At 39.8% G+C, this 19,322-nt stretch overlaps 4 protein-coding genes across 5 annotated transcripts; 2 read left to right on the top strand and 2 right to left on the bottom strand.

Moving 5' to 3' along the window:
• Positions 1-31: 31 nt before the first annotated feature.
• Positions 32-2,522, bottom strand: Sr-CIV (Scavenger receptor class C, type IV). Of its 2 annotated transcripts, XM_070995603.1 has the most exons (4): positions 2,237-2,522; positions 1,322-1,805; positions 524-1,147; positions 32-415 (listed from the first exon to the last, which is right to left on the bottom strand). In XM_070995603.1, exons 1-4 carry the CDS (start codon positions 2,457-2,459, stop codon positions 232-234), a joined length of 1,515 nt encoding a protein of 504 aa, XP_070851704.1. In that variant the 5' UTR covers positions 2,460-2,522; the 3' UTR covers positions 32-231. The 2 variants fall into 2 exon arrangements, with proteins under 2 accessions (XP_070851704.1, XP_036675796.3); XM_036819901.3 differs by having other exon boundaries at positions 32-1,147.
• A 1,547-nt stretch (positions 2,523-4,069) lies between these two features.
• LOC108021678 (uncharacterized) lies at positions 4,070-6,781 on the top strand. The gene has a single exon (XM_017090493.4). The coding sequence runs from the start codon at positions 4,189-4,191 to the stop codon at positions 6,184-6,186; it is 1,998 nt and encodes a 665-aa protein (XP_016945982.3). The 5' UTR covers positions 4,070-4,188; the 3' UTR covers positions 6,187-6,781.
• Positions 6,670-9,693, bottom strand: Spindly (spindle apparatus coiled-coil protein 1 spindly). The gene is made up of 6 exons (XM_017090492.4): positions 9,073-9,693; positions 8,844-9,009; positions 8,561-8,776; positions 8,276-8,417; positions 8,037-8,135; positions 6,670-7,972 (listed from the first exon to the last, which is right to left on the bottom strand). The coding sequence occupies exons 1-6, from the start codon at positions 9,589-9,591 to the stop codon at positions 6,787-6,789; spliced, it is 2,328 nt and encodes a 775-aa protein (XP_016945981.3). The 5' UTR covers positions 9,592-9,693; the 3' UTR covers positions 6,670-6,786.
• A 538-nt stretch (positions 9,694-10,231) lies between these two features.
• On the top strand, positions 10,232-12,533 carry IFT57 (intraflagellar transport 57). Its single transcript, XM_017077391.4, has 3 exons — positions 10,232-10,572; positions 10,641-11,403; positions 12,152-12,533. Exons 1-3 carry the CDS (start codon positions 10,276-10,278, stop codon positions 12,307-12,309), a joined length of 1,218 nt encoding a protein of 405 aa, XP_016932880.2. The 5' UTR covers positions 10,232-10,275; the 3' UTR covers positions 12,310-12,533.
• Positions 12,534-19,322: the final 6,789 nt, after the last annotated feature.

The raw sequence follows: 19,322 nt of genomic DNA, 5'->3' as shown, positions 1-19,322 counted from the left end.
TAATAACTTCACCAAATCTTTAAAATTCAAATTTGTAGTGCTCGTGGGCTGATTTGTACCCAATATTTATTGAAATTAAAAATCCTTAATTCAAGGTTTAAGAATGTAACATTTAAAGATTTAAAAAGAACGTCAAACTTTTACAAATTTTGATCTCAGAAATACTATGCTAATAGGAAAATGCTGATGTGCCCTTCATTTGTGGCTTGATTTAAAAAAACAATGATATTCTTAAATAAAATAAAGAGGCAAAGCTAAGGCCAATGTAGCGATGAAAATAGATAATTCAGATCTAAACGAACTGTTTTTAGCTTTTTTAGTCGAAGGGCTGGTCGCACTTGGTTGCTCAGTGGTGAGTTTTGGTAATATTGCCGCTTTCGACACTGGTGCCTTTGGTTGACCTGGAGATTGAACTGGTGCCGGCGAATGAACTGGTGCTGGCGATTGAACTCGTGTTCGCGATTGAACTGGTGCTGACGATTGAACAGGTGCTGGTGATTGAATTGGTGCTGGCGATTGAACTCGTGCTGGTGATTGAGTTGGTGCTGACGATTGAACTGGTGCTGACGATTGAACAGGTGCTGGTGATTGAATTGGTGTTGGCGATTGAACTGATACTGGCGATTGAATTGGTGCTGGCGATTGAACTGGTGCTGGTAATTGAACTGGTGCCGGCGATTGAACTGATACTAGCGATTGAACTGGTGCTGGCGATTGAACAGGTGCTGGTGATTTAATTGGTGCTCGCGATTGAACTGGTGCTGGCGATTGAACAGGTGCTGGTGATTGAATTGGTGCTGGCGATTGAACTGGTGCTGGCGATTGAACTGGTGTCGGCGATTGAACTGATACTGGCGATTGAACTGGTGCTTGCGAAATTACTTGTGATAGCGATTTTACTTGTGGTTGCGATTGTGTTCCTTTACTGGGTGTTGGTAGTGCCGGAGTGTTGGGATTTGGTGGCACCTGGCTTAAGAGCTGTGTACAGTTCTCACCCGACATTAGCTTCACATCATCGATGGCGATGTCCGCGAATTGACGCCTAGAATTGATACCCGTGAAGACCACTTTAAAGTCCTGCTCCATTTTGGGAATGGTAATCGTCCCAGTTAACCACTTGGGTGCTTGGGACTCTGTTATAATAAGCCTAAAGGAATATAGATAGATTATTAAGAAATCTAAGTTTTAAGATAGTAATATTATATTAAATATTATAATAATATTTTGATTTAGTTCTGAACTAATATCGACAATAATATTAATTATTAATGATACATTTCTATCGCGTAAGCTTTGCCCTTTTAGCAACTAATCAACTTACTTCGTAATGGTGACATTGATGGGATTGGAGTCTGGTGCAACTGACACTTCTAGAGAATCCACTCCGCGACCGAACATGAAGTAGCGGAACGAGAAGCAGGCGTTCTGCAGACTGAATTCCTTGGGATACGTTGGCGATAACAAGTGGTGCCTGTCCGAGGACTTGCCTTTCACCATCCGCATGTAGTATCCATCGAATTCGCTATCGGCGTGGGGTCCAGTTTCGGCGTAATGGAAGTGGGTGACATTACTGACCCGATTCCAAAGACTAGGATTCGGGAACGGCATCCAGTTGCACCGATTCGTGTTCTCGAAATTGCAGGAGTATGCTATTTTGGGTTGAGTGCCACATATTCCCAGCTCGTTGCTCCACTTTTCTCCATCGCAATAGGCAATGGAATGTCCAAACAAATCTTCATTTGGGCATGATACCTCTTCCTTTAAAGAATTTGTAATGTTTGCGCCTCCAAATATGCAGCCGCTTTCTAAAATTTGTAACAAATAAGGGACATTTGTATGGTATATAACACATTTATATTTTTAATATTAATACATTTAATTAGTTCTTTAAAAAAACCTGACCTAGAATAATTTTTTTTTTTATTTCCCTTCAAAAATGCTTTACTTGTTACGTGTCTTTCTTAATCACAAACTTTGTTAATCAATACAAATTTTAAAACCGTATTTAGTTCTAGAAAGTAAAATAGTGTTGTAACAGAAGCTTTTGAATTTTAGACTAACGCTATATTTAAATTTATTTTGTTTTAATAACAATCAAAATGATGTCCATAATGTTGTTCAAGTTTGCTTTAGTTTAGTGATTACTGCTTGACTGCTTGACTTGTAAAAATTGATAAAAATTATTTTTACACAACTTTAAATCGATATAAATTAATAACAAATATTTAGCACTTACTGGCACAGAATGGCTTTAATTCTGTAATAAGACCATCTTCATTGCAGGGAAGCTCTGGACTTCCCTGCAGTTTGTAACCCGGGTCACACTCAAACAGCACTGAAAATCCATTGTCCTTATATGTGACCTTTCCGTGATCTAAGGCTAAAGATTTTACACAAACTCCATTTGTGTGGTCTATACTATAAGTCAGAAGTAGTACGAAAGCCCAGTAAAATGCCATAGCTGCAAGTACTGCGGCTGTAGCTTTAGATGTATAATCCGCAAAAGTGGAAGAAAGACTGACCGATCCGTGTTCAGCAATAAAACTCAATACCTCCGAAATGCAAGAATTTATAAATTTGGATAAAGAAAAAGGAGCTGATAAAGTATTTCGAAACTATTTCCAAGCAGCGGTTGATTTCTTATCAGCATCAAGAGAAGAAAAATCGGAAGAAAAATGTACAATAATATAGAGTGGTAGAATCACTTCCCTCTTTTTTATACATTTTTTTCTTGCACGTGGCGTCCCCAGAGATTTCAGTAAATTTAAAACAGTATTTCAATTGTTCAATTTCTAATCTAAAATTCATTATCCATTGCACATTTATATAAAAGAGTTTTATAGAGTGGTCGTAATCTGAGAAACCATGAGATTCAAATCGGAAATGCCGTCTCATGTAAATATAAGCTTTAAAAGTCTTTCTAGTTTTCTTACTTGCAAGTAAATTAGTACCTATAGTTTAGGTCTGTGCTTAATGATAAAATACTTCATTATTTTATTTAAAATTTTTGCCTTTTTTGGCATTTTGTGATCTCATTCCAAACCTAATTACGCACTCAACAATTGCCGATCAAAATATGCAATGTAAACAATACCCTTCTAAAGAAATCCACTTTGCTCTTTCCTACAGCTGATTCACATTGAATATAGCATCGGACGGGTGTTGTATATATGCAATAATATGTAAACAATTTCCACAGCCACTTTGGAGGGTGATTCTGTGCAAAAAGTGTTTGAAATCGGGTGGTCTTTGTGGGCGCCAGTGGAATTAAAGGGGCAGGGAATTGGTGTCGATGAGTACGAAGAAAATAGGAAGCATTCTTCTGCGGAGAAAGAGAGAGAAGAAAGAGAGAACGTCAGCCGGTCTAAATATATAACAACGAGAAATAATTTTTGATATTACAAAAAATACAAATGCTAAGGTGGGCGACTACCAGATACCTGGTACAACTTCAAAATGTATTTTGATATACAAAACTCAAACAAACCATATTACTAAATAAATTATTTAACAATCAGTGCAATGCAGGTAATCATACTTAATTAAAGAAAAATATGTAATATAGAGATTTGTACAATTTGATCATACTCAATGCAAATAATTCTCAAAGCTGCTGGGGTCTAATAAATGTCGACGTTCTGAAGAAAAATTTGGGTTTTGATCTAGATTTTTAACATATATGTAAACTTCCGGTCCTTATAAATTTCCTGATACGAGATTGCGGGACTGTAAAAATGGTTTTTTTTTTAATAGAAAACATTCCAATGTGGTGAAATAATCCCCAGCATTATAATCCCAAGTTCCTTCTTGTGGACTTTCGGCTTATGGCGGCTTTTCAGCCATGGACACTTTTAAAATTTGTATGAGTCATAAAAGCCGTAAGAGCCAATTCAACGGTTTTTTAACCTTCGATTGAAAAGTTTTTAAATTTGTTTGGTTGCCGAAAGAGAGATAAATGCAGCATACCTTGCAATTTAGGAGCAGTGGGTATCATATTATCGGAGATGGCCAGCGGGGAGCATATTGAAATGAAGCCAAAGGTGCGCCGATGTATTCGGCTTTTCAATTTGGCTTTTCCAATGTGAGGGTCGCTCGGCGATTTGTACTCGCCTCAGTTTGATTTTCGCACACGACGCGTCGACCACGGATGAGTTTGATAGTTTAGCGGATTCGCAGTGACACGCTCCGATGGGCACTTCGCATTTTTCCGAGATGATGACGCAGTGCGTCTTCGTCGTTGTCGTATCGCTGATTTTGTCACACGTGCGGGCAGCTGGCGATGAGATGATGCCTTCCGCCTACGAGTCCATAACATTGCCTTCTGCTTGCGTCATTCGGGCAACGCTCTATATGACATCTTCTTCGAAAAGGAACAGTGAGGACTTTGGATTGCCTCTGGATATTGACTGTAGTGTAAACAATACCCTGGAATCGAATCCCTTCGATATGGGCGCCCAAAGAGTGGCCGGAAAGAGGCATGTCCTCCTCGATGGCTCACAAACACCTCCCTTGGGTATCTCAAGTTATGGTCTGGAGTACCTGGATAATTGTGTAGATCTAGAAAGTGTTGAGATCCAACGATTTGTGGGCGATGCTACCCTGAAATTAAGCTGTGGAGGAGCTTCAATACCAAATCTCACCATAGTATCCTTAAAAAATAATGAGTTGGGTACATTAAGTGAAGATACATTCCTGGAATTGCCACACCTGAAGCAACTGCAACTGCAACAAAACTCCTTGAGATACCTGGAAAAGCTTCAAGGATCTGCGGAACTGGAGGAGCTCTTTATCCAAGACGAAAATGATCTGGTCCTAAAAGATAAGGACTTCATTCTACAGCTGCCTGAGTTAAGAAAACTAAGTTTGATAAATATCAAACAAATTGAGGGCACATTTCTAAAGAACATACCAGAAAATTTAACCGACCTGATACTGGAAGATACGCCCATCCAGCCGGGGGACTTATTTCTGAACAAAGGTATAGCCAAACTTGTTAACGTTACCCTAACAAATTGCCAGCTGCGAAACTTTGCTTTGGCTCCCCCACACAATCTGGAAATTGTTTATCTGAACCTAAGTGGCAATGCTTTGGTGTCTCTAAATATAAGTTTTCATGATGGACCAAGTACGCTTACCACATTGGACTTAAGCAGAAATAAGTTGGAGCACTTGAACTTCACATGGTTTTATAGGACCACCAGTCTGCGGACTCTCTACCTGCAGGAGAACCGCTTCCACTCATTGTCGCTCTTCCAACTGGGCATGCTTTCTTCAGCAACAATTCAGCATATTGACTTGAGATCCAATAAACTAATGAGCCTTAGGGAAACAGAAAAAGCCAATTATCCGTACTGGAACCCACAGCTCCGGATCTCAATCGATGGTAATCCTTGGAGCTGCCAGTGGTTGCTGAACTTCTCGCACACTCAGCCCCAATTATTTCGTCTATTCCAGTACTCCAAATATATATCCCATATTAATGTTAACGGACTGAGCTGTAAGCCTCAAGAACCGCCCACGGAAGAACCGCCCAAGGCGAGAAGAATTATGCATGTGAGAATCAATGGCACGGATTCTGCGATTCCCGTACCGCATCCCCCCGGAAACGTCTCCAGTTTTACAGTTCTTTACGGAAATCCCGTCGAACTGCATCGAAGTCAGCGATCATTGGCTTTGATAATCGTGTTCATGTTGCCTCTAGGGATTGCATTTCTTTTCCTTTTGCTCTATCTATACCTGCATTGCGAGCGACTCTTCCATTTTTCCTACTACGCCTCGGGATTGCCTTGTTTTGGTGGCGAAAAATCATCCAGTGGACCTAGGTTTGTGGATCATGTGGATATCGTGCGCTTTCCCATTGCAAATGGCAATGGTAATGGTTCTGCAGTGGATTTGGAAACGGAGCTGCCAGACGGTTACGAGACTCCAGTAAGTGGAGGTACCTCGATTTGTAATTGCACGGGTCACAGGGAATCCACCTGCTCAAGGACTCATCATGTCACCTACGAGTCTCTACCCACCGAACTGCCATACCAACTGTACGCAGAGATCAAAGAGCAGGCGGATGAGAATGGAGACACGGATGAGATCTTGGCAGTTATTCCAGCTCCTACGGCTCCCATCTACGATCATCTGTCCTTTGTGGAGGAGATGCCAAAACTGGACGAACTGAGAGACATTTCCTAAATATCCTTCACACCGCATTCAAAAACTTATACTCATCAAAACGAAATTACCATAAAATAGTTAATACTCCCGTTACGCTTAGAGTAAATGGAATTCGTTTCCGATCATATAAAGGATAAATGTTTCTTAATCAGGATCAATAATCGAGTTCCTCCGTATGAACGATGAGATCTTAGAAAGTATAAAAATATAAACAGTGTTTGTTTATTTTAAATCCGCACGTTAACAGTAAATTTATAGTAAGTGTCATACGGGCATTGAAAATGTTACAAGAATGCTCTATGTCACTTCCTGCAAAGTTGCTTGCTAATCACATCTAAGAATTTCTGCGAAGTTTTCAATGTTTCCTAAGAAAGCAACTAACAAACATATTTAAAGAAATTCGACCTTGCTTTTTTTTGTATTGTGATAAGCTCTTTTAAATAACTTTATAGCAATTCCGAAACTCTTAAAAGTTTTGAGTCAAAACTAAAAAACGAGTAATTTATATTATTTAGTCTTTATTTGTATTTGTATTTTTCTGCTGTAGCTGTGTAATTTATTGTTAAGAGTGCCTTAGTATAAATTCGAATTAAAGTTTCCATTAAAAAACTGATGCAATCATTTCATAGTTGGTTTTCGGGAGCTCAAAACGATACGCCTTATGATGTTTGGTCTCTTGATTGTGGGTTTAGTCTCGTTGGATTCTTCCGTTTCCGTTGGCTTTGTGTTTTCCTTGGCGAGCTCTTCACTTTGGCATCTTTCGAGAGGACTTAAATTGTGGACAATCGGATCATTTGCACTAAATTTGACCGCCTTTTGCGAATCTTCGGCAAAGACTTCCCGTTTTTTGGACAGGATAGAGCGCACATTGCTGTTAGTACCGTCTTTGATGACAGGAATCTTTACAGGAGTTCCTTTGCGTTGCGGCTTCTGTGGCGCGGTTCTATCCAGGACTTCTACGCAATCGATTTCATCTGCCTTCAAGGAAGTTTCCTTAAACGACTCTTCACCGCTGTCTTCAGTTTCGGCTTGCAGCTTTATTAGCTTAACTGGAGTTCCCTTGCGCTGCGGCTTAGCAGGCGTCTCCAGCAAAATTTGATTGGACTTTACTTTTATGCCTCCCAAGCGCTGCTTAATTGGAGTACCCTTCATCAAAGGTTTAGCCGGGGTTTCGCTAGTTTTCTGGTCATCTTCTTCGGTTTCACTTAGGTTTATAGGCGTTCCTTCATTACTTTCTATTTTTATAAGACTGAAATCGGGTTTGACAGGTGTGCCTTTCATCTGGGGCTTTGGAATTATTTCCGATTCTTCCATTTCGGTATTTACCGCCGTTTCTTTTTTGATGTCGACGTGGACAGTATGCTCCAAGTTTAAGTTGACTTCCCTTTTTATTTTAACACCCATAATAGTCTTAATGGGTGTGCTGTTTGTCATAGGCTTGATTTCGGTTTCTTTAGATTCCTGTTTGACTTTTACAGGTGTTCCTTTTAGAGCGGGTTTTAATGTAGGTTTAAGAGGCTCCACTACCTCTTCTTTAACAGCTGGTTTTATGGGTGTATCGAAAAGTATTATTTCAGTTGGTTTTGGAAGAGATATTGAAGTGGTTTTAAGATCAGATAATTGAGCTGATTTAGAGGGAGATGACGGGGCTACACTGACAATGCGAGGCAACGCAGCTTTAAGCTCCGCTTCCTTGATGTTGAACTCCATGGCCTGCATCGGTTTGAAACCAATCTTGTGCTCCGTCAGAAGATTTTCGCGGTCAATTAGCACGCAGCGAGATTTCAGGGACTCAAAGCGCCAACTGGAAATGGGGATACATTGATGGAATAAAATTTTGATCATGAAATTGACCTAGGGGGATATACCGTGCCATTTCCTGCTGCACGGATCGCATTCGTTCCTCCAGTCCAGCCTTCTGGATGCGCATGCTATGCAGCTGCGCCTTCAGCTCGTCCGTTTCGCGTCTAAATGGGGATGAGGATTAGGCATTAGGGGTGTGGAGGCTACCTAACTGGTCAGCAAGAACAGGCCGTAGCTGGTGAGGCCCAGCAACTGACTGCCGAGCGATGCCAGCGCGGTGTCGACCAGTAGGGGCAACTCATACTTGCAGAAATCCAGCATCGAGTCCAGCCAGGTTACCGACTTCTCGCTGGCCAACTGGCGCAGCCGCTCCTGGGAGAGATTCAACTGGCGTTCCAGGCTCTCGTTGGCAGCCATTAGATGTCGGATGCGCTCGTTCAACTTATCTGTGAGAGAAAAGGGCGATTAGTAGTGAAAAGATAGGTATAAACGAATAAGATAACTTAGTTGGTGATACTATATACTCTTATTGGGAGTGATACTGTTAGGTCTTGTATATATTTTAGTAAACCGTTGAAGGAATACTCACTCTGATAGGTCTTATCTGCACTGCAGAAGATTGTGCTGCAGGCCTGCAGCTCCGTGTGCATGGCCACGTTCTCACGCTTGAGACGCCTGATCTCGAACTGGCTGTCCGAGAAGGTCTTTTTCATGTCCAGGTAGCTTTTCTTCTGGGCCGCCAGCAGCTGTTTCATGGCCTGTCTTTGATCGTCCACCTCGGCGAACAGCGAGTTGCCCTTGCGGTCTACAAAAATGGTACAAAAATCCAAACTTAAATCTAGTTATAAAGGGCGTGGTTGTTCTATAGCCACCATTGTTTTCGGGGGCTGAGGTAAGTAGCGCTATCTTGGCATTGGCATCCACCAGCTGCTCCTGGCAGCTCTCCAGCAATTGCAACTTCTCCTCCAGCTCGTCCCGCTTGCAGTTAAGGTTCTGCTCCATGCAGCTCACCCGATCCTGCAGGCACTCAATGGTTTTCTAGAGGTTTAAAGATTTATATAAGTAGTTTCGCTTAGGTGATGCTTAGTGGTGGATAGACACCTCTTTTTCGGCCAACGCAAGGGTGTTGTTGACCCGCGCATCCTCGTATTCGGCTAGTTTTTGCATCAGCTCGCAGTTCTCCAGCTCCAGGGCATTTAAGCGCGCCAAGCAATCCTCGTGGGGATCACTTGTCCTGGCAGCTGACTTATCCGCCAGTTCCCGTTCAGCGGCAGCCAGTTTGTTCTTTAGTTGGCTGGACTCCTCCACCTTGGAGTCGTAGTCCTGCTGCAAGGTGTCCTGTTCCTCCTTGAGCGCCTTGTACTTCCGACGCAGCTCCTCCAGTTCCTGCATATCCCCGCCGGAGTTACTGGCCACCGGCTGGTTGCTAAGCTGTTCCAGCTCCTGGGTTAAATACGATTCCGCCGCCAAAGCGGTGTCCAGACTCCTTTTTAGCTCATAAATCCTTTGCGCATCCTTGTCGCTCTGATCCTTCAGCTGCTGGTGGCGATCGTGTAGCAGCTTGTACTCCTCCACGATGTCGTCCACACTCAGTGCGCTCAGGTCCAGATTTTTGAACATTTTCAGGTTTGGTTTTCTCTTAAATTGTTTACTCGATCGTTTTTAAAAATAAATTGTTTTTTTTTTCAAAAAAAGACGCCAGCAGTGTGACTGCTGAGTTATCGATAAATGATACTATACGATATCAATTAAAATATACCAAAATGATTGTAAATGGTAACCCTAAAATAGCAGGGGCGTGTCTCGGCTAGTCAGGAGGGCGTCCCTGCTAGCCAGGATAGTGCATTGGCTGCCAGGAGAGTGTCCCTGCTAGCACAGAGAGTGTATTGGCTGCCAGGAGTGTGTATTCGCTAGTTACCACTGTTAAGATATAACATTTTTATACCAGTCTGGTAGCACTGATACTGTTAATTTTATTAACGGTATCTGGCGTTGCCAGAAGCAAATTATAAGTGCTGCCAGACCAAAAAAATTATGATTCAACTTCATGAAAACATTAAAATATGGCGCCTTTTTCAAAGACTAAAAATAAAAAAATGTTAAGCTTGTAAGTTTATTTTAAAAAGCAAATGATTATAATAATAGTGATTTTAATAATTATAATAAAACAAAAATGAGTAACTGAGACGCATGCGCCTGCCTTATGTTTATGCACATTTGGTCACCAAGGCGACTGTTTTGTTTTTCAAACAGCTGGAACATTTTTAAGAAAGTACAAACTCAAGTCAAAATAAGATAACGAAAATGCAGCAAGACGATGGTCAGGAAAAAGCCCAGCAGTTGCAAAACTTTCAATCAGATGACTTGCTCGAAAAACTAAAGTTACTAAACTATGAAAAGCATTTGCTAAAGGAATACAAACTCAAGCCTTTGTCGCGTTTTTATTTCGTAAAGGCCACGAATCCCGGCGAGCAGTTCTATATGTTTACTCTAATATGCTGGTGGCTGTGTAAAAAACTTGGAAAGGATATGGAGCGACCCCAGGAATACGATGATCCCAATACTGTGGCAGCCAATATTATTAAAATGCTGGGGGAGATTGTGAGTAGTGGTACCTTTATTTAAAAAAACTCAACATTTTAAAGATGTAATAACCCTTGTCATCTTAGGATGTTCCAGTGGACTTTCAACCCAACAAACTAATCCGTGGAGCCGGACCCATTTGCCTTATGGTCCTAGATGTCCTCTCCACGCAGGCCTGCAAAGTGGCCAAAGTGGGCTACCAAAAACTGCATATCGCCCAGGAGGAGGAGTTCCTGGGCGATTATCTCGAGGACAATGCGGAGATTATATTGGAAAAACTGGAGGATGAGCAGAACGCAGCCGCCTTGAGTGATGACAGCGACATGGAGTTGGAGGCGCATAATTTCAGGCAACTAAACTGGCTAAACCGACCACAGAAAAAGTCCATTGGTGATGTTAATCTCGATGAGCGGAACCAGGAGTTGGATGCCCGGATGAGCGATCATCAGGAGTGGCGCCTGGAATTGGAGAGGGTTCTGCCGCACTTGAAAGTGTTCGTCAAAGCCGATGCTCGGGACTGGAGGACTCACATCAGTCAGATGGAGGCCTTCGGAGCCAGTATATCAGAGACCTCGGAGACCATCGAGGCTCAACTGAAGAAACTCCATAGCGAGTTCACATTCAGCTTGGAAAAAATCGAGAGTCGCGAAAAACACTTAAATAATGAGCTCCAGCCCCTGATTCAGCAGTTCAAGGAACTTTCCATTGAGCTGTCCACCATTCAGTATGCCCAAAATCAGATGCAGGCGGATACGGAGAAGCAGATGGCAGAACTCAACGAGGTCATGATGGAGCAGGAGCTCAAAAAGGAGGAAATGGAGCGACGTGGACAGGTCATGTCCGATGGCAGTGAGTATCTGGGAATTACTTGAAAAGATTTGAATTTTAAAAACTGTATCTCTCAAATATCACTATAAAGATATAACTTGAATTGATTTTTGCACAGAAAAAACTTTGGTCAGATTGACCAGTACAATAGTTAAATACTCCCAACACATGAAATGTCACCTATTGACTATTGATATAGTATCTCTCAAAGCAACAAAGTTTAAAATAGTAACCATAACCAAAGCAAAGAACAAGACACTTTTTTTAATAGTAGTAAACTTTTTTTATACTTAAATAACTTTCTGTATTGGTACATTTTATCCAACCAATATTTTTGTGTGTACGTTCATTCCGCCCGAATATTTCACGAGGTGTTCCTGTTCTACTAAATATTAATTCCTAATGATTTCTTACTGACCTGAACCTACTTCTTGAAATCTTAATTGCAATACCTATAACTTTAGCAGATTGATTATTGCCTTGAATAAGGCAGTAGCAATTTTTAAAAACAATTTTTTTAGACTTTAAGCAAAGCCTTGGGTAAGGTAATTCCCATGCATGGCAAATATTACAATCAGTTTGGATGAGGGCCACATACCTTTGGCACCGACACCTCTCACACTCTATTTGCTCTGCAATGATAAGACCCTCTCTGTTTGCCATCTCTGATCCCTGATTCTGGTCAACAGAAAATCACAGATCCCTCGAAAACCACCCACAATGTAATGCGGTGCTAATCCCGACTCAATGGCCCTTTTTTACTTATCAGGTTCGGTGCAGCAGATCAGGAAATCGATCGCCAAGCTGAAGGAGGACATTGCGCAACTGAATTTGGAAGTGGCTCTGCTGGTGCATGCCCACGATCAGGACATTGTGGTGCGGCAGTTGAACGAAAACCAAACCACCGACCTGGCAAACAACCCATAAACTATATACCCAACTGATAAGGAACTACTTAGCATACTGTCATGTTACCTATATGGCATGGTGTGGTATATCCCTGCCATCCCGATCTTTTCACACCTCGCGAATGGGTGTGCGGTTGCTGTCGTTCCAAAGAGATAGCTGCACTGCACAAAAATATACAGCCTGCAATACAATTTGTTACTAAAAATGACTATATTTAAAACTAAAAACAGTACCTTACTACGGATTAAAAAAAAAATGAATTTTCGATGTTGTCCATTTTTTGGTCGTATATAAATTTGTATTTACATTTAAAATGGTAGGTATAGTAAGCAATATTTTGTGACACATCGTTTTCAAATTTTATTTGTTGAATTAGAACTGAGTATAATTTTTTTCTGAGTGCCTGAAGGCAAGAGGGGAACGGCACTAGGACCACCCGCGTTGACCCCGCCCCCCTTGACGATCGTTTGATTCGATTGCCGGTTGCGTTGATAAGTTTCGTAATTGGTTGCCAAGCCAATTGGGCGGTCAATTATCACCTCTTTGTTATCTGCTCCTCGGCTAAAACACACACTCGTGGTGCATCTATGCACCAACAAGCGCGTGCGATCCTTTTCCTTCGCCGATCGATTGCAGATAACGGTACGGAGGTCGCGCTAGAGCGGTACACTGTCGTCCGTGGCGCACGTACTTCACAAAAGAAGCCGCCGACGACGACGCACTACCACACAACTACCTTTTACACAGTCATGCACTGGAAAAAATAATTGTACAACATACCAAAATTTATTTCAAAGGAACAATAGTAAATGTTAAAAAAACAAGCTAATCTTGGCTAGTAAAGAAAGTAGGGGTAAAAACTGTTTTGGAATTGAACATTAATTAGAAAAAATCATTTAACTCACTTCATTAAACACTTTTGGAATAATGGTTTTATAATATCGTTTTTTTAGGACTACAATTTTAGGAAATTATTTAATTCATTTTTAGAATTTTAAATTAGCCTCCTATTGAAACAAGTAAATACTTTAAGCAATATGTGCAATATCGAGACTTTAAAGCAATTTTTCTAAGTGTAACCTGGACTATAACCTAAGCAAACTAATATGTACCTGGAAAACCTCGAGATCCTGTAAAGAGGTGTTTTTCACTGCATCCGCGTCAACATTGCGCATCTGCATTGGGTATCCCACTTTGCACATCTCAAATAACATATCCCTCAAAAACTCCTTGTTTCCATACTTTAAGGCCCGGTAACTGATAAGCCAAAACTGAGTTTCATTGGTTTGCGTGTGTTTGACCAAATGTGGATGCGGTTTTGCCCAAAACTTGTTGTGATTTTTGCTGCGGTCTGTAAAAGGTGGTAAAATATTATTCTCAAGCACTGACCACACAAAAGGAAATGGAAATAGGGGATTTTCCACCAACGGGAAATTGGGAAATGTTAAAAAATGAATAACTTTTTTTTAATAATAAGGTTAAAATAACAAACGGGATTTTCCAAAAATAAGGCACTGCTAAAATAAAATCACCCACCATACCACTTTTTTATAATTAACTTAAAAAAACAAAGAAATGATAAAAATTATGCTGCAAAAAATCTATTTTAAGAGACTTCCCACAACCGAATCCTAAATCCATAAATTCATAGAGATTTTTAATTTGTATTCTCCTGATGCGATTCTTTACTACTTGCAATTGCGTAGCGTGAATATAATAAACACATTTATATTATTTTATTGTTTTCAATATACCGAATATTACGTATACGTAAAAATAACATGAATCTATGTGCATTGTACATCAAATCGTACATATGTACCCATGTAAATTCTTCACCTTTCTCTCCCTGTACCTCTCTCTTTCTTTTTCACTATTTTCACACTGCTCCCACTTGACATAAATTGCATTATTATTAGGCTTATTTGAAATGCGCCGACAACAACAACAACAGCAAAGCGATGCAGTGAAATTGCAAAAGCTCACTCAGCGAGCAACAACAACAACAGAAGAGAGGGAGTGGGAGTGGAAGGAGTAGGAGAAGGAACGTCAGTAAACTTGCTGCTGCTCATTGTTGTTGTTGCTCTTATTGCTGTTGTTGCTCGTGGTGCAAAAAGCCAAAAGTCGACTACTGTTCATTTCCCACGGTAGGACTTCTCTCTCTCTCTCGCTCTTCTGGGATGCCATTCCAGTGAGACAGAAAACAACAACAATAAAAGGGGAGCCTCTCTTTGCAGCTCTCACTCATGTTTTTTTTTTCGGCCCGGTCTGAGCTCGATTTGAGCTTCGTTTTACCTTCGGCTTTTTCGAGCTTCGGTTTTAACTTCGCTGGCTTGGTGGGAGGCATCTGCCTCTCTTGCTCTCATTGTTGTTGTTGTTGTGCGAGTACTTGGATGAATTTCATTTCTTCATTGTTTAAATTACAGTAATTACAAATAAAAATACTATAAAAAAGAATATAAAAAATACGAAAATCTTTTATACATTTAAAGAATTTTTAAGGAGAATAAGTAAAAATTGATATTGTTAAAAAAAAAATTTTAAAAGGAATATATATATTTGAAGAAATAATGTCTGCAGAGCATTTTCCAATAATCTCCACTGTACAGCAAAAAAAACAATATAAGTAAACCTGTTGCCCGTTTTCGACTTTGAATGAAATTTTTTTTATTTTTTGTAGTGGTTTTTTTGAGCCTCTGGCTAAAAAGCATTTTGTGAGCATAAATCGTGAGGGGATCGGATCTCTTCCATGGGTCTCCCTTTTGTGTCTCTCCGAGTTTTAAGACTCTAATCCCTAAGCAAGGCGCCACCTACCCCAGAGATTCCTTTTCCCAGTGCCCTCTCTTTGTAATTCCCCAATAAAAATGGAAAAACTAATAAATTTTGGCCAACTAGCGGACAAAGTGGGGGTTCGAAACCCAGCGGGGTGGCTACTGGAAGCACGACAGACCGAAAAAATTATTTGTTTTGTCATATATGCAAAGTCCCATAATTTATGATCTAATATACAAAAGAAAAAAGTTTCCAGAGTGAAGGATGAAAACTTCGGCGCTTCCCATTCAACAACAAAAAAAAAAAAACAGAAAGAAAGAAAGAATAGGGAAGAGAAAAGAAAAGAAACAAATTCATTGAAAACTTTTAAGATTTTTGGGTTGGGTTTTGACCTGATCGCGGTGTGGGATATCTGGGATCATTGTCAACATTTTGACCGCTCGCGGTGCCCATAATCATCGGTCTATCCCCCCGCAAAAACCCGATATGCCCCTTCATCCAAAATTGGAAAGAGTGACGCCGCCGCCAACATCGATTTAAATGCAAATCAATGTAATAAAACATTTTTTCGTCTTTTCACTTTGTTGCGACCTGGTTACAGTAAAAAAAAATATTTTTAAAAAACAAACCTCAATTAATTAGGATATATTTAAAGATTATTATATTTTATTAAATTCGGCTTGGCAATGATAACATGTTATATAAAAACATAAGACTGTATCAATAATAAAACACGTTATATTATTTTTAAAAAAAGATATAAACCATTTTTTCTTTTTTGTGCAGCCAACAGTATTAAATGTCGCATAGGTTAGTCCTATCCTATTAATTTCGAATTGAATTTGTGACACCCACGCAGGCGACACCTTTGAGATTATTTTATATCCCAAGTTCGGAACGGAAGTTCATGTGGCGCTTAGGAAAAGACCAAAGAACTGAATTGATCGTAAATCACTTAGAATCCAGGTGGAAATGTTCAAAAAGATGTGGGCTGGTAATTTGTATAGAATGGGGATTGTGTTCCTAGGAAAATAACGCAATTTACAAGTTTTTAAGCACAAAGCGGTGAGGAATTTCCATTTAGACATTAACGAGATATGGGTTGACACCTTTTCAGATCAATTGGTTAGTGATGGTGTTGTATGTAAGAGCCGGGTTATAATGGTATATTTTAGGGTGGGGTTGGTTTTATATTCTTGGGGTCAAGTGGTAGAGTGATTTTTATGGTAAATAAACCATTTTTAAGTTATTTGTCCAATTTGATCATTAAACTAAATCCAAATAAATTTAAAAGCGATTTAATGGTAAAATCATTTAGTTGTGGGTATTCAGGGCATTGAATATGTATTAAAGAGGAATTAAACACTTGTATTGCTTTTGAAAACCTTTTGATTCACAGCTCCTAACTAAGTTATCAAACTTGAAATTGATTTTAAGACCTGAAACCTAAACCGAACCTCCATTTAAACAATGATTCCGCCGACCCCGTCCACTTTAAAAGCTTTTGCCACACACTTTGCCTACTTCTTTATGGCAAATTAATGACCGAAAAAACGAACAAGAATTTCAAATAAACCATAAATTTTATTAATTTCTATAGCGGCTGCCTCACAAAAAGCAATAGCTATTCGTGTGTGAGTGACTGTTTTTTTTTTCTTTTTTATCTGAACAATAGGATCGATTCATGGAGTTCTGCAGAAATACTACCGAGCCACTGCGAACCGCACCCAATTATAATAAAAAAATACATTTCGTGTGAGTGGAAAAACCTAGTCTGCTCCTACAGAAGTGACAACAAATTTAAAATTTACGAAATAAAAATTAAAATTAAATAAAACGCGGCACGGAAAAAAAGCCAAAAAATGAACAATGGACGCGGTCTGAAACCGAAAACCGAACAACGAAAATTAGCATACAAACTGAAGATCAAGACTGCATATCAAATGAGGATCCGATCAAGTTTTGTTCGGGCCAGTTCATTCAGCTGCGGATTCATTGATAGATCGTTCGCCGCTCAGTTCTGTCCCCCGACTAACTGTTAAAATAGACACATCACCCAGCGACTTTACGAGCCAGCCGACCATAATTCAAATTTATGTGAAAACACAAGTCCGGGCCAAAAAAATAAATCAAGTCACGACTTTTGGTGGGGAGAGGATACACTTGGAAAAAATACCTTTATTGATCCTTAAAAATATGATGAATATTTGTTAAAATGCTAACGAAATAAGTTTATGTAATGTGTACACTTAGTTTTACTAGGCCGCAAAATTTATATTTTCCTTTTTAATCCAATAAAACGGAATGAAACGATCTTAACTTTATATTCTAATAATATACCTTAACATTTTTCCGAATTCTTTTAATTTGTAGAATATGTGTCTCGCTTTTTCTTCAGTGAAGTGATACCCCCCGTTTTTACCACTCGCACACCTTGAATGAGGCCCAGAGACCCGAAGCTAAATGACAACTCAGCCAACTACCGTGTGCCAAATGAAGAAATAAAGATGGAACCAAGTCGAGGCCTCGTCATCATCGGAATCATCAGCATCATCGTCGCCAACTGTTGACAACGCCTTGCTGCGGTGGCTGCGGTCCAGTTTCATTATTATTAACCAAAAAGTATAAAAAAACTGAATCCGAAAAAAAACCCCAACGGATCCCATTCAACGCCCACGTCTTCGACATTTGCCTGCTTCTACAGATTCATCCGTATATATTTTCGTGTATATATTTATTATAATTTTTTGCATCTGTCTCTGCTTTCAGCCGTGGTCTTTGTTGCCCCTCAGAAATTTATGTGACCGCATCGCTGCCGTATGAATTTTTAATTTTTCACCAATCTTCGTTTTTTCTTGTCCGATTTTGTTTGCCTTTTTAATATTGGCAATTAATGAAATTTAATACTTTTGAGTGCACTGTCTGGGGCACAAGTTTTGAGTCGTTGGAATTTTTTGCTGGCCCTAACTTTGTTTGTTGATAGATTGAGAAAGTTGCGGCAAGGTATTTGGGCAAAATTTTAGAGTCTTTGAAATGACAGATTGTCTACAGATGATAAATGAGTGTAGAATATGGTTCTTATAAAATGAAGAGACATGTAGAATAGAATAGTGTTTATAATGGAACCCCTTGAACACGAAGCATTTTATAGTAAATATCTTTCAAAATCGAAAGAAATATTGCATCACATTCCATGCCTTTGAAATTAAATCTCAAAAATCGCCATGTAGGCAAAATCATTTTTTGTATCTTCTTCGAAATGTTCATAATTAGTTTCTCCTTTATAAAGAAGCTCCTCGCAATTGTCGATACGTCTCCTTTTCGAGTCCGCTGATTGCCCATTTAAAATATGCAAATTTGATCCGAAAAGCAATAAGACAGACGGAAATGGAGAAAAAACAAAAGCGAGGCGGACAAAGATGAAGCCATCAAAGTGGAGTTGCCAAGGGATTGCACTTAAAAATGCCCAAAAGCAGTCGAAAATAATTTGTTAAACTTTATGGACAGGCGAAAACTTAATTAAAAACAATCCTTTTCGGGCGCACTTAATTAAAAACATTGGGTGTTAAGTTAACGAAGTTTTTTTGTTGAATGAAAGATACAATTTTTCTGTTTTCATTGAGAAATCGTAAAAGATAAACAGATATGGTGGGGCAGAAAAGATAAACAGACCATTAATATGGTGTTTTTTCTGTTTTATTTTTCTTGGGGTCTAAAGAGGCCACACAAGAAGAAGGGGAACAACAAAGGCGGAGGCGGCAAAGCCAAAGGAAATGCAAGAAAAAGTTTCCCAGGCCCTGAAAACAAAATGGAGCTCCACAAAAAAAAGAAATAACAAAAATATACAAAAAATCCAGTGCTGCGTAATACAGTTGCTCTGCTCTGCCACTGGTTTTTATATTACGCCTCTCGCTCGCACACAAAACGGGTTAAAAAGCAGTTAAAAAGAGGGTGAGAGGGAAAGAGAGAGCGGGTGCGCGAGTGAGAGGGACAGACAGAGCGCCGCCTAAAGCCACGCCCACATCTATAAAAATATGCACAGGTATAGGTGAAAGAAAGTTACTTTTTAACTAAACAGCAGCTAGATGGAAAGAGAGGGAGTCCAAGAAAATGCCAAGAAATCGGAGTTATATTAAACTTGTATTCACCAACACATCTTGCACTCATTAGCAGCCAAAGCTTAATTGAAATGTTGGTTTACTTAAGCTTAATTAACAGTCAACTCAGGTAACGCCTTCGAAAGCACTCAACTCAGGTAG

The sequence above is a fragment of the Drosophila suzukii genome, chromosome 2L (assembly GCF_043229965.1).
Source record: "Drosophila suzukii chromosome 2L, CBGP_Dsuzu_IsoJpt1.0, whole genome shotgun sequence".
Lineage (NCBI taxonomy): Eukaryota > Metazoa > Arthropoda > Insecta > Diptera > Drosophilidae > Drosophila > Drosophila suzukii.
Note: the sequence above shows the minus strand (reverse complement) of the source record. Positions and strands in the feature narration are given on the sequence as shown.